General features: G+C 38.9%; 1 protein-coding gene across 3 annotated transcripts in view; it reads right to left on the reverse strand.

Annotated features, from left to right (window-relative positions):
• nbas (NBAS subunit of NRZ tethering complex) overlaps positions 1 to 13481 on the reverse strand; it is a 304149-nt gene that overhangs the window by 15431 nt on the left and 275237 nt on the right. For 2 of the 3 annotated variants that reach the window (XM_072251277.1, XM_072251278.1), the window contains 2 exons: positions 11104 to 11248; positions 2640 to 2768 (listed from right to left, as the gene is read on the reverse strand). In XM_072251277.1, coding sequence (XP_072107378.1) covers positions 2640 to 2768; positions 11104 to 11248 — 274 coding nt within the window. Of the gene's footprint in view, positions 1 to 2639; positions 2769 to 4546; positions 4776 to 11103; positions 11249 to 13481 lie in introns of those variants that run through there. The other variant, XR_011885018.1, reaches the window with a different exon arrangement.

A 13481-nucleotide genomic window follows, 5' to 3' on the forward strand; every position in this document is an offset into this window, starting at 1 on the left:
AAGGGCCTTGTATTGTGCTGTAGGTTTTTTTATGTTTCTAAAAGCAGCAGGATTGATTTTGACTCTATTGTAAAGTGCAGAAATTCAAAAGCATCTGATCTCTATGATTGACTTACTTCTATTGTCTTCTTACTCTCCCTTCCTTCTTCCTCTCACTGAGTATTCCCAAGTATGTCCCTATCAACTCTTTTACTACTACCTTTTAAGTCATCACCTTTGCGCGCTCGCTCTCTCTTTCTCGTATCGCTCTCATACATGTCCCTTTGAGCACTCAGTCTCTAACCAGTAGAATGAACAATAAGGGTTTAAAAGGAAATTCAATTGCTTATCTATAATGCATTGAATTTGAACATTCCTTGTTGAATTTTAGGCTGACAACTAGTCAGCTTTTGCTATATGAGTAACTGTTGGTAATTATTTGAGCTAAACATGTAGAATGACAAAATGATAACTATGCTCTGAAATGTAACAGTATTCCAAATGCAGCTATTTTAAAATGTGTGACAACTTTTCCGTCACACTCAAATATTATGGAGACAAGAGGCTGCAAATGCTAGAATCGGAAGCAACCAACAATCTGTTGGAAGCCCTGTTGAAGGATCTTGGCTTGAAACATCAACGGTACTCTTTTCCACAGATGCTGCCTGGCCTGCTGAATTCCTCCAGCATTTTGTGTGTGTTGCTTGGATTTCCAGCATCTGCAGATTTCCTCGTTTGTGAATCTGTTGGAAGAGCTCAGTGATTCTCCGTTTTGATGCAGGATTTCCACCCAAAATGTTGACAATTCACAGATTTTTTTTTGGCGGACAGCAGGGGTGATACGTGGCCTTGGTCATAGCAAGAACTAGGCCTCAAGGCGTGGGATCACCTGTTTACAGCTGCCCAGGAGAGAGGTGGAGTCGTTGCACTCCACCAGAGGTGGCGTGGCGCAGTGTCTAAACTGGAGTCAGTGCTCCCCTCTAGTGTTCACTTGGCAGAAGATAAGCCATATTGTACTCAACTGCAGTTATCGGCAATATTCTTAGACTATATTTTATTTATTTGACTGTATTTTACTGATATATATGCTTGCTAGCTTATATATGCTTTTGTGCTGTAACTGTTGGTACTGTGTGTCATACCTTGGCCCTAGAGTAATGACGTTTCATTTGGCTGTATTCATAGGTATTCATGTACGGCTGATTGACAATTAAACTTGAACATTGACATTCCTTTTCTTCCACAGATGCTGCTTGTCTCATAGAGTTTGTCCAGCAGGTTGTTTGTAATACTCAATGTCATGTTCAGAAGATATTATGTTGTAAGAGTGCATCTTTAAATGAAAGATTTAGCAAAGATTTTGAAAAATATGTACTTCAAAAGTTTTCCCAGCCTATTTTTATTGCCCATCACTGGTTACACAGATTATATAGCTGCACATCCCATCATCTAATAAAAGTACTGCACTGTGTCAGATTCTCCAGGTTTTGAAATCTGATGTATTCCGCGTGTGATGGAGTAAAAGTTTACTGCATATGCATTCCACTGTAGAACTGAACTTGCACAGAAGTACAAATGTTGTAATAGGCTCAGCCACATAAGCAATATTTGCATTACCATTTTTGGTCAATGGCAACATACACCATACATTGAATTGAAAAAAATTAAACCACTTTGAGTAGATAATATGAAGATGTACTAGTAAGAACAATGTATATGAAATGCCAAACAATGGCAACATCAACTGCATAACTTCATCTGTGTGGTATTTGCAATTATTTTTTTCAATTTAAACAGTTCACTTCCCTTCATCTCTATTATGTGCAAACTTGTTTTTGACTTAATGAATTTAACAGATGCATTTGTTCCTTGTGCTTACAGGCTACTTAGTAACACATAGCATTTCTCCATCCATGAAAGCATAATGTGCAGCCGTCTTTCAACCTTTGAAAGGTTTAGTTTAAGTGAGCTGGACTTTGTATTGCTTTTTCCTTCCCATATTATTCTGTACAACAACCCAGCAAGCAACCTTCATATAGTGGGAGAACAGCCTTTTAGCCACTTACTTAAATGATGGGTAACCAACAGGTATCCTTCTAAATGAAACCAATTGCAATCCCAACTAAACCACCTAAGTCAACTGCTGGCAATTTCTTTTCAAACCATGGGATCGGATTGGATGAATTCCAACATGATATTTAAAAACATTGTAAAATTAAAGTGGTAATAATTCTTGTATATTCAATCCTTATAGTGAAAAACAAATTGAAGGATCAATTTACACACTAAGCCAGGCTGATCTCCAAACTAATCTTGCTTTGCACAGTGTATGCTGGCATTTATTGCAGAAATTCAATTATCTTATTCATTATGCAAGAGACAAACCTTTTTTCTCCCCCAATTATCTTACTCCACTGAAATATTAAATTTGAGTTACTGTTTAAGAACAGTACCAAGACTGCCTAGGGTATGTCATACTTCTTACGTCACATTGAGATGTTTTTGCAGATAAATTTCTGCAATTTTAATCTTTTGTATAAATATTATGAGGGAATCTACTGAGCAATATGATTCTTAAATTTATTTTTGAAGTTTTAGATAAAATATCTAGTTCATCACCACACACTAGATTTAAGACATTTAAAATATATTGTCCATACCTGAGGGACAGATTTTAACTGTTCCATTGCTAGTGTCTGCAGCTCATGGCTATCAGTTTCTATTCCAAGTTTCAATGCTGCCAGTAGGATTGATTGGTCCAGAAGCAGAATATAAATTTGTTTTACATACTGTGGAAGGACACAAAGGTCTTCAGTTAAACAACACAAATACAGGTTTTCACTCTGCTTCTCTTCACTTTCATCATATTTTATATATTAGATAACGAAGACAACTGCAAAATAAAATGTCAATGGTTAGTTTTGTGATAATTATCTATTGATTACCAAGAGTTAAACTGCCCAGCAATCTTGTCCTTGAACTAAATCATTAGTAATCCACTCTCATTATTATGATTCATTATTATGCTCTATTAAAAGATGAATGAACTCAAGTCTCCCTTACTCTGAAAACACGAACAATGCTTTGAGAAACAGCAGGATCTGTAACAAAGCCTTTATAAGGAAATGGCACAGCATTTTCCAATTTGTGAATTGGTTTTATATTCAAACCTAACACAAAAGTTCTGCTGTTTTCAGCGGTCCAATGTGAAATGAGTTTCAGATCTTCCAATGTCTGAATCTAATTTGCTACCGATTAGTTTGAGAATTTAAGTAAACAAATCACATTATGGATCTTAACATTACATCTGGGAATGACTGTTTCATCTGGCCCAGGAAGGCCTTTCCTAAAATGGGAAGAGATTTATACAAATTTCCAGAAAAAGTACCTCTCCCCCACCTCTCCTTCACTATTCCCCATTCCCATTTCCCTCTCTCACCTTATTTCCCTATCTGTCCATCACCTCCCTCTGGTGCTCCTCCCCCCTTCCCTTTCTTCCATGGCCTTCTGTCCGCTCCCATCAGATAACCCCTTCTCCACTCATTCATCTCTTTCACCAATTGACTTCTCAGCTCTTTACTTCAGCCCTCCCCTTCTCCCGGTTTCACCTATCACCTACTACCTTGTATTTCTTCCTCCCCTCCTCCCACCTTCTTACTCTGACCTCATCTTTTTTTCCTCCAATTCTAATAAAGGATGTTGGCCTGAGACATTGACTCTTTACTTTTTTCCATAGATGGTGTCTGGCCTGCTGAGTTCCTCTAGCATTCTGTGTGTGTTGCTGAGGTTTATTCCTGGCCTGAACAGCTATCATTTTGATGAGCATTTAAAAAAGTCTTTACATACATACACATCTACACACACACACACACACACACACACACATATCTATAAACTACCTGTACTCATATATTCTAAGTTGCTCATGGGACAGATCATCAGGCTGAAAGCTCTGATTAAAACCTTTCTCAAAATAAATCTGCTGGTGTGTCAAAGAGAGGTGAGAATGGTGGGATGGAATTGAGAAGCTGGCAGATTTGCCACAAAGTTGATCATTTTTTTTTAAATTATAGAGGATGAGAGGTATAGGATATAGAAAGTAGACAGAGAGTGAAAAGGGCTGACTGTAAAGCTAAGATAGAAGCATACAGGATGATGATGAGGAGTTGGATGGAGTGACACAAAGGCCATCTGATGTTATTTACTCACTCAGCAAGTGCCAGCACACACTGGGCATCTGGAGGTCCTGAACGATTTACTGTCTTTATCTGCCGCTGGATTTCACAAGGAGTTCAATGACAGAGCACAAATGTTTGCAAACTCCAGCTCTTATGCTAAAGAATATGTATAGAATCTGAGCTAGATTAGTTCTAGTACAGCTTTTTCATCTGAGTGCAGATTATCTGGATATGATTATATTTCTGCTTGCTTGAATGTCCTTTTTATAAGTATTTAAAACCTTGCATCTTTAAAAACACATTTTAACTTTGCAAAGAGTTTATTTTGATTTTTAATAGTTGCAGTTACTTCAGTGTCAGGTATAGTCAGATGTACTAAATAAAGATACCTTAACAGTTTTGAGACATAACTTGTGAACAATTACTCCAGAGGTTTGTAGGCAGAAGATTCAATCCTGAAGAAGGGTCTCTGCCCAAAATGTTCACTGCTTTTTAACTTCCATGGATGCTGCCTGATCTGCTGAATTCCTCTAGCATTTTGTGTGTTTTGTCATGGACATCAGAATCAGAAAGAGAATCAGGTTTATTATCACCGGCATGTGTTATGAAATTTGTTCACTTAGCAGCAGCAGCAGTTCAATGCAATGCATAATATAGAAGAAAAAAAGTAAAAATAAATAAATAAGTCGATTACAGTACATGTATATTGAATAGAATAAAATCACGCAAAACAGAAATAATATATATTTTAAAAGTAAGGTACTGTTCATGGGTTCAATATCCATTTAGGAATCGGATGGCAGAGGGGAAGAAGCTGTTTCTGAATCACTGAGTGTGTGCCTTCAGGTTTCTGTACCTCCTACCTGATGGTAACAATGAGAAAAAGGCATGCCCTGGGTGCTAGGGATCCTTAATAATGGACGTTGCCTTTCTGAGACACCGCTCCTTGAAGATTTCTGTCCAGTCAGATTAATTTGGTAACTTCAGCAGAAAGAGCAGTTGGTGAGAAACTTTCAGCAAAGTTGACATCAAAGGAGAAAACTGTAGACTATTGAAGGGACTTCAGTTATAAATTAAATGGGCTGGAACAACTGACCTAACCAACAATGGTCCATTGTCCAACAGTAGTGGCTGCAATGTAGGCCAGATAGCAACATCTCAGGTAACCTACAATTTTCCAGCATCTGAAAATCTATTCCTGCAAAGAACCTATTGCTATGTGTCTCATCAGTGATTGAATCTGCCCCTGCAAAGTTTATTCTTCAACTTGACTGACAATGCTAAAGCCTAAATTTTCTTTATTGTTACAGAATATTGTGGGAATAAAACAGTCTCTCTGCAAATTCTATCACCAGACATTTTATATAAACAGTAAAATGTTTTATAACTCATGAATCTTTATGCACAGTATTATTTTGCAGTATTAAACCAAATAACTTATCTTGATTGTACCCTGATCTCTCAAGTGCAATCAAATCTTCTTAAAGGAAGTTTGAATATTGTTATGTTTCAGTGAAGTTTTTAATAGCAGCTTCTGTCTCGTTAATAGCATGAATCTGTGCAGTCATTCCCAGATGATCCTTTTATAGTATAAAATACTGTACGTCAAGTAAGGTTGTGCATTGCTAAGTCTGCAAGTTTCAAATTCAGCAACAAAGAAAAAATCAAGGCTAACTTGGTGATGACCCAAGGCAGAGAAAACATGCCTTTTCAGCCAATAAAATCACATCTGTTAGCTTCAGCACTGGTACAAGAAGGTGAGGCAGACTTTTGTGTATTTCAAAGAGAGGTGAATGCTACTGAGGGTTGCGTTGGCAATCAGGATGAGTGGATTGGAGTAAAGATTGGCATCAACCCTTCCAACAGTCACTGGCTTGTCAGCTGCATGGAAACAGATCTGTTACTGGTTTTAAGTAAAGTTTTTTTTTGATCCATCATTACCTTAATAATGAGCAGCTGATATACCTTGAACTGTAGCTGCTATTGGACAGCCCTCTCAATACTAACATTCATGCTCACCACTTCCTCTGAGCCAGAGATCCTGTTTATTCCCATGTTTTCACTCAGCTACAGCCATCTAGATTGTATCTTACCACCAAATAACAGAAATACCAGATCGTACACTGCATACCATTATAAATAGGTATATTTAAGAATGTTAATTTAAGCAAACAGTTATTAAATGAAAGAAAAAAACCAAAAAGGGCTCATTACTCTTAAACAGTCAAATGTGCACTTAAGTTGGAGCTCATCTTGAACTTGTCCATCACTCACATGCTGGACCCTCGATCTGCGTGGAAGCACACACCACCTCCCAAATGTCACTCAGAATACATCTTGAACAAATGGGTCTCCCACAGGAGTATTAGTTCTTCCCTCTTGAAGCCATTCATCTGCACAAAGCGCCTTGTGCAACAGGGACAGCACTGTCAGCCATCTTTTTCCCCATTTTCTTCCAGCTCCTGCTCCTGTCCTCTAGAACCTCCTCCTAAAATCTACCATCCTGATTGACAACTTACATTCCTAAGTTAAATAACAAAGCTTCTTATCTCAGCTCAAACCCAAACAAGCTGAGAGCAGTACAGACTGCTTTTACAGCAGCGGTCCTCAACCATTGAGCCGTAAAGTATGTGCTACCGGTATGCGAGGAAACGATACGAGTCAGCTGCACCTTTCCTCATTCCCTGTAACACATTGTTGAACTTGAACATAGGGTTGCCAACTGTCCTGTATTTCCCGGGACATCCGTATATCGGGCTAAGTTGGTTTGTCCCATACGGGACCGCCCTTGTCCTGTATTTCCCCCACTAAGGTAGAGCGTCCCTATGAAACCTTTTGTGCCAAAATGGCGTAAAGTGAAGAAGCAATTACCATTCATTTATATGGGAAAATTTTTTGAGCGTTCCCAGACCCAAAAAAAACCTACCAAATCATACCAAATAACACATAAAACCGAAAATAACACTAACATATAGTAAAAGCAGGAATGATATGATAAATGCACAGCCTATATAAAGTAGAAATAATGTATGTACAGTATAGTCAGGAAGATCAAGCCAAAACCGATTTGTGGAAAAAAATTGGCACGTCACGCATGCGCACACAGGTGCCCATGCAAGGCTTCATATTCATGGCAGTCTTGCCTGGGGTAAACACAAGTGTCCCGGGATTTGACTGCTACTTTTGTCCCTTATTTGGGAGTGAGAAAGTTGGCAACCCTAACTGTAAAAGACATGTTGAGGCGATTTTCAACCCATTTGAACAACACCCACCCACCATTCCCCGCCGGTCGGCTGGTCCGCGAGAATATTGTCAATATTAAACCGGCCCACAGTGCGAAAAAGGTTGGGGACCCCTGTTTTACAGAACTGCTAAAATTAAATATCTACAGCATAGCAATAAGAATCTTAACCAGGATAAGAGTCTTAAACGTAAGGTTTCCTATCATGTGGTGCTAGAAGGTTCTAATCAGGCATGAACAATAAAGATCCCTAAATGGTCATTTCCCTACAGTAGTTCTTCCCCAACACCCTCCTCCTACATCCACCACGGGGCACATTGACCACAGAACCCTCTTTCTTCCCTTGGTCTCATTTAACCTGAGCCTTTCCGCTTTTTGCAGCTCAGGTGCGGAGACCGCTATTGGTAGAGCTTGGATTGTTGCCAACAAAGGTCACCAGCCAATGTTTTTCACTCAGCATGCAACCCTACCAGTGCAACCTGATAAAAGGGCAGGAGCTGGCAGAAGTTGTTGAAGGATGGGTTGTACTATTAGAGAACTGGGAGCCAGCACAGGTTACCAAGAGAAGAAAACATGGATCACCGGAGCTGAATTTCAGATAAGCAGTGAAAAGTAGAATTTTGGATAACTTTGTACACAGCATTTTTTTGCCCAAACAGCAATAGACATTGCTTGGTTTGATATCCTGATTATAATAAAAAAAGATGACAAAAGCGACACATGTAATCTCAATTAATTTGTATAAAATTATACCTATTTAAAAAATTTCTCCCAACTATGAAATGTTGGAATTTTCTCATTCTACCCTCAACCATGACAAAAACCCATCCACACATCCAAGGTTCTGTTGACAGTCTACAGGATTCATTACAGTCTGTGCAAAGTTCAGTGTTCTCAGGGGAGATGGTATTAAATCTAGAATCAGCTATCAAGGTAATTTTCCTATCTCATCCTCCTCATGCAAAAATCATACTGCATCTAAAGACACACCATGCCCCTTTAAGAGGGGATATACAGTGATTTCAATTTCAGAAGCAATTCAATATAAAAATTTTTTTTTTCCAAAGCAATTTATGTACGTATACATCTTAAAAAGAAAAAAAATACTGCAAAAAAGTTTATTTTAAAGCAATAATGTAATTTAGTTGGATTTCTCATTTGTGGAGAATACATTCTGCTGGAGAAAATTCCTGATGCGAAGGTTAAAGGAGATACAGAGACTGTAAGCCAGTTCATTAGGAACAAGTTTTCAGAAAAGATTCCGGTAAGGAGTCCTTTCTGCAGCTCCAGTATAGCAGGTAACATTTGAGATTTGGGATCACTGCCAATATTTTTTACTCCTGCTGCTTATTCATTCTACTGTTGGCAGAATTATACAGCAACCAAGTAACATTTTGGAGATTTCAGTGCAGCTGCCCAGATCTATGAAAACTATATTTTACTTTGATGAAGCTTCTGGTTTTAGACCAGTGCCAGGTGTCACAGCTCAAGAGGATGCCTTGAGTTCTCAGTGACAAATGCACCAACTAGCATTATACACACTTGAGAGAGCTTAACTTCAAACTTTTCTAAGTGCTGTGACTTCAGCTTTTTTTTAATGTCTATTTATTCATTTTCCTTGCTGTCAAGACCAATATTTATACCCCAATTGTAATTTCCCTCAGGAAGGTGGAAGCAAGCAGGCTTCATATATTAAAAAAAACAGTGTTCTATTTGGAGAGGAGTTCTAGGATTTATATCCAGGGTGGATGAAAGGTCAGTGATATGTTTCCAAGTCAGAATGCTGTGTGACTTGGAGGGAAACATTTGGTGTCAAGAGTTAGCTTGCTTCTGAAGCTCTTGCTCTTCTTGCCGTTAGAGGTTCAAGGCTTAGGATGTACTGATGGAATAGCAATGGTGAGAAACAACATTGCAATTTGTAGATAGCACTTATGACAGTCACTAGTGTAGAGAATTAATGTTTAGGATGATCGTTGGGAGGTTAGTCCTGATTGGTGTCTTGGATAGATGGTTCAATGCACTCTTTGGAGATGGCCATTTGTAACAAAGGCAACAGGCAATGTTACAAAAACACAAGAGGTTTTGCTGATATCACCCCATGCCTGAATGTTATCTAAATCTTGCCACAAACAAGCATGGGTTGCTGCCTTTGTTAAGAAGTGAACAGAACTGAAGAGTGTGCAACTATGAGTGAACATCCACTCTTTCGTACTTACGATAGAAGGAAGTTCATGAGAAGCACCTTAAGATATTTTGGACAAAGGCATTGCAGTAGTGACCAGTTGCAGGATAAATTACCTCCAACATTCAAATCATCTTCTTCTGTATACAATACAACTCCGACCATTACAGTATTTACTCCCCTGAGGTTCAGTGACTTTAGTTTTACAAGTTCCTTTGATGCCACACTCAATCATGTGCTAGCTTGATGTATTTCTCCTCATCCTTGGATATCAAATTTCTGGTCTGTGATTGGAATAAGATTGCTATGAGGTCTGGAGCCAAATGGCCACATTGAAACCAAAAGTGATGACTAATTGTGCTTGACAGGTCTGTTAATGACACCTTCCATCACTTTGCTGCTGTCTGACTGAGGACTGAATGGATGGTAATTACCTAGATTGGATGTTCCTCATTTTTTTGTGAAAAGGACAGATCTGAGTAATTTATAACACTGTCATGATTAACAATGTAATCTAACTGCGGTGGGAATGACAGAACAATTAAACAAATACCTTGGCTGCGTCTTTAAAGAAAAGGATACACGTTCCAGAAATGTTTGGGGACATTTGGGAAGGAGAGGAACTGAAGGAAATGAGTATCAGGAAGAAAACAGAGTTGGAGAAATTTATTAAACTGTAATCCAAAGCAAGACCTGATAACATGCATCTCACAATTATGAATGAGGTGGCTGTGGGAACAGTGGATACATTATTTTCCAATATTGTACAGATTATGGATTCCTGCAGATTGGAGGGAGGTCAATGTAACCCCACAATTTAAAGACATAAGGAAAGAGAATACAGGGAACTACAGTCGATTTACAACAGCAGTGGAGAAAATGCTGCAGGCTTTTATAAGGGAAAATAAGGAGTAGGAATAAATTGGTCTTTATTGGGAGGGCAGGTAGTATCTAGTGGAGTAACAAGAATTAGTGCTTGGGCCCCAAGTATTCATAATGTGCTTCAGTGATTTGGATGAACAAGTCAAATGTAATATTTCTCAGTTAACTAGCGACATGAAAGCGGGTAGAATAATAAATTATGACGAGTTTGCCTGGAGGTTTCAAGAGAATCTAAATTAGGCAAATAGACAGAAATATAACAGAAGCTTCTTCACACGGCATCTCATTTTTAGGCATGCCTGAGTCTGTTCTCTGCGTGTCCATCTGCAATTCTTCATTGATCAGAATGGCAGAGTGAGGATATGTCTGGCCATAAGGTGACAGATCATGGTGTGTACATTCCTGCTGCTGCTGGTGCCAATAACTCCATTGCTACCCAGTTTTCAGATGCTAGATTCGTACTGAATTGCAACAAATAAAGGTTCAGATCATACAGGAAATTACAATTTTGGATTTTCATACAAATGTAATGCTGCTAGTCTATTGTAATTAAATTTCCATCTGCATTTTTACTAATAAAACTGTCTTTCATGACATACTTTAAGGGCAGATTCATCTTTAAAAGAAGATTTAAAAATTACCTGAACTGGTAGTTTGTGCTTTGTCAAGTAAAGAGACCGGCAGATACCAAGTATTTCATTTCCAGTGGTAATTTTGTGTTCAGGATTGCACTTTCCCAACATGGCAGTGACGAGCTTAATCCAAGCATTATCCTTCTCACTTAATCTAGAAGAGCAGAGATGTTTTAATTAGGACACTTCAATTGTATTTCATCAACAAATCCCATGATGAACATTTCCAAAATTTTAAAGCTACATCTAGATTCTTCTGTACAATTTAAAGGAATATATTTCAGGTGGCAGGGATGGGAATTTCCCTGAGAGTTGTCATAGATTCAATGGGCTGAATGGCTTCCTTCGCTGTCATAAAGTAGTCATAGAGTTCGAGATAGAGTCATAGAACACAATAGTACAGGAACAGGCCCTTTGGCCTTTCGAGTCTAAGCCAATCCATTAATTTGCCTAGTTCGATTGACCTGCACTCAGACCATAGCCCTCCACACCTCTCTCACCCAGGCACCTACCCAGATTTCTCTTAAATGTTGAAATCGAACCCGCATCCATTTGTGCTGGCAGCTCCTTCTACACTCTCACCACTTTGAGTGAAGAAGTTCCCCCTCATGTTCCCCTTAAATATTTCATCTTTCACCCTTAACCCATGACCTCTAGTTGTAGTCTCGCCCAACCTCAGTGAAAAAACCTGCTTGCATTTACCTTATCTATAATCTGTCTATCAAATCTACCCTTAATCTTCTATGTTCTACCTTATTCAACGTTTCCCTGCAACTCAGGTCCCCAAGATCCGGCAATATTGTAAACTTTCTCTGCACTCTTTCAATCTTATTTACATTTTTCCTGTAGGTAGGTGATGAAAACTGCACACAATGCTCCAAATTAGGCCTCACCAATGTTTATGCACTTTCACCATAACATTCTAATTCCTCTACTCAATAAATTGATTTATGAAGGCCAATGTGCCAAAGGCTTTTTTACAACCCTCTCTATATGTGATGCCACTTTCAAAGAAATATGAATCTGTATTCGCCAACGTCTCTGTTGAAAAATATGAAAAAGTATGAAAAATTTGCAGCGATACAAGAAAATACAGCAATTTCCATTGAGGACATGTAAATGATTTCATATGACCTACTGTAGGAGGCTGCTATTTTAGCCCATCAAATCTCCGCTCGCTCACAGAATAATTCTAATCTGCTACTGACATTTCTACATTCCTATCAATCTCACTGCTTGCTTACACACTGGGGCAAACTAACCTATCAATCTGAACACCTTTGGAGTCAACTTGAAATACTGAAAATTCCTTTCTTCTCACAGATGCTGCTACATCCACTGAGATCCTCCAGCAGAATTTTAGTTGCTCCAGATTATAGAATATGCAGTGCCCTGTCTGCAGTGAATGATTTTTGGACTCAGACTGGGTGAAAAGTTTGTGCCACAGGGAGAACATGCAAACTCCACACGGATAGCACTAGAGATCAGAATTGAACGTGGACTACTGGACGACAACTAGTCAACAACTCTACTAGCTGCACTACCATGCTTTAATTATGGTTGGGTGCAGCTTTGAGAGAGAAAAGACACAGGTCTTCAGACTGATAAGCAACAAAAATAAGAACAATTTTTCACAGATTATCTCCAACATTGGTGCCCTGCAACTCTACTTCCTGTACACTCATGACTGTGTGGTCAGATTCTGCTCTAACTCCATCTACGTGCTTGCAGATGATACCATCATAATGGGCTGTATCTTATATAATGATGAGAAAGTACAAGAAGAAGATAGAGATTCTAATGGCATGGACTCATTCTTTCGTCAATGTTAGCAAAACAGAAGAGGTGGACATCGACTTCAGGAAGGGGTTAGTTTACATTCTCCTAACTGTATCAACTGAGGTGAGGTCCAGAGTGCTGAGAGTTTCAAGTTCCTAGGAGTGCACATCACCTAAAAGCTTGTCCTGGCACAACTACGTTGACACTACTGCAAGGAACTACAGAAAGCTGTCGACTCAGCACATCATGGAAACAAGCCTCTTCTTCGTGGACTCTGTTTATACTTCACACTGCCAGCACAAACGAAAGGCCCAACCTACCCTGGACATCTCTCTTCTTCCCTCACCCTTCCACGTGCAGAAGATACAAATGCCTGAAAGCACATACCACCAGGCTCAAGGACAGCTTCTAGCCTGCTGATATAAGAATACTGAACAGATTTTTGTTGGATAACACTATTCTGCACTCTGTCATTGTTTTACCTTGTTCTGCCCTCAATATAACAACCTGATCTGTATGAACTGCATGCATGACAAGGTTTTCACTGTACCTCAGTACATGTGACAATACTAAAACAATTTATCAATTTTACTGTTTTGGCAATTTTC

This window comes from Mobula birostris, chromosome 2, assembly GCF_030028105.1.
Source record: "Mobula birostris isolate sMobBir1 chromosome 2, sMobBir1.hap1, whole genome shotgun sequence".
Taxonomy (NCBI): Eukaryota; Metazoa; Chordata; class Chondrichthyes; order Myliobatiformes; family Myliobatidae; genus Mobula; species Mobula birostris.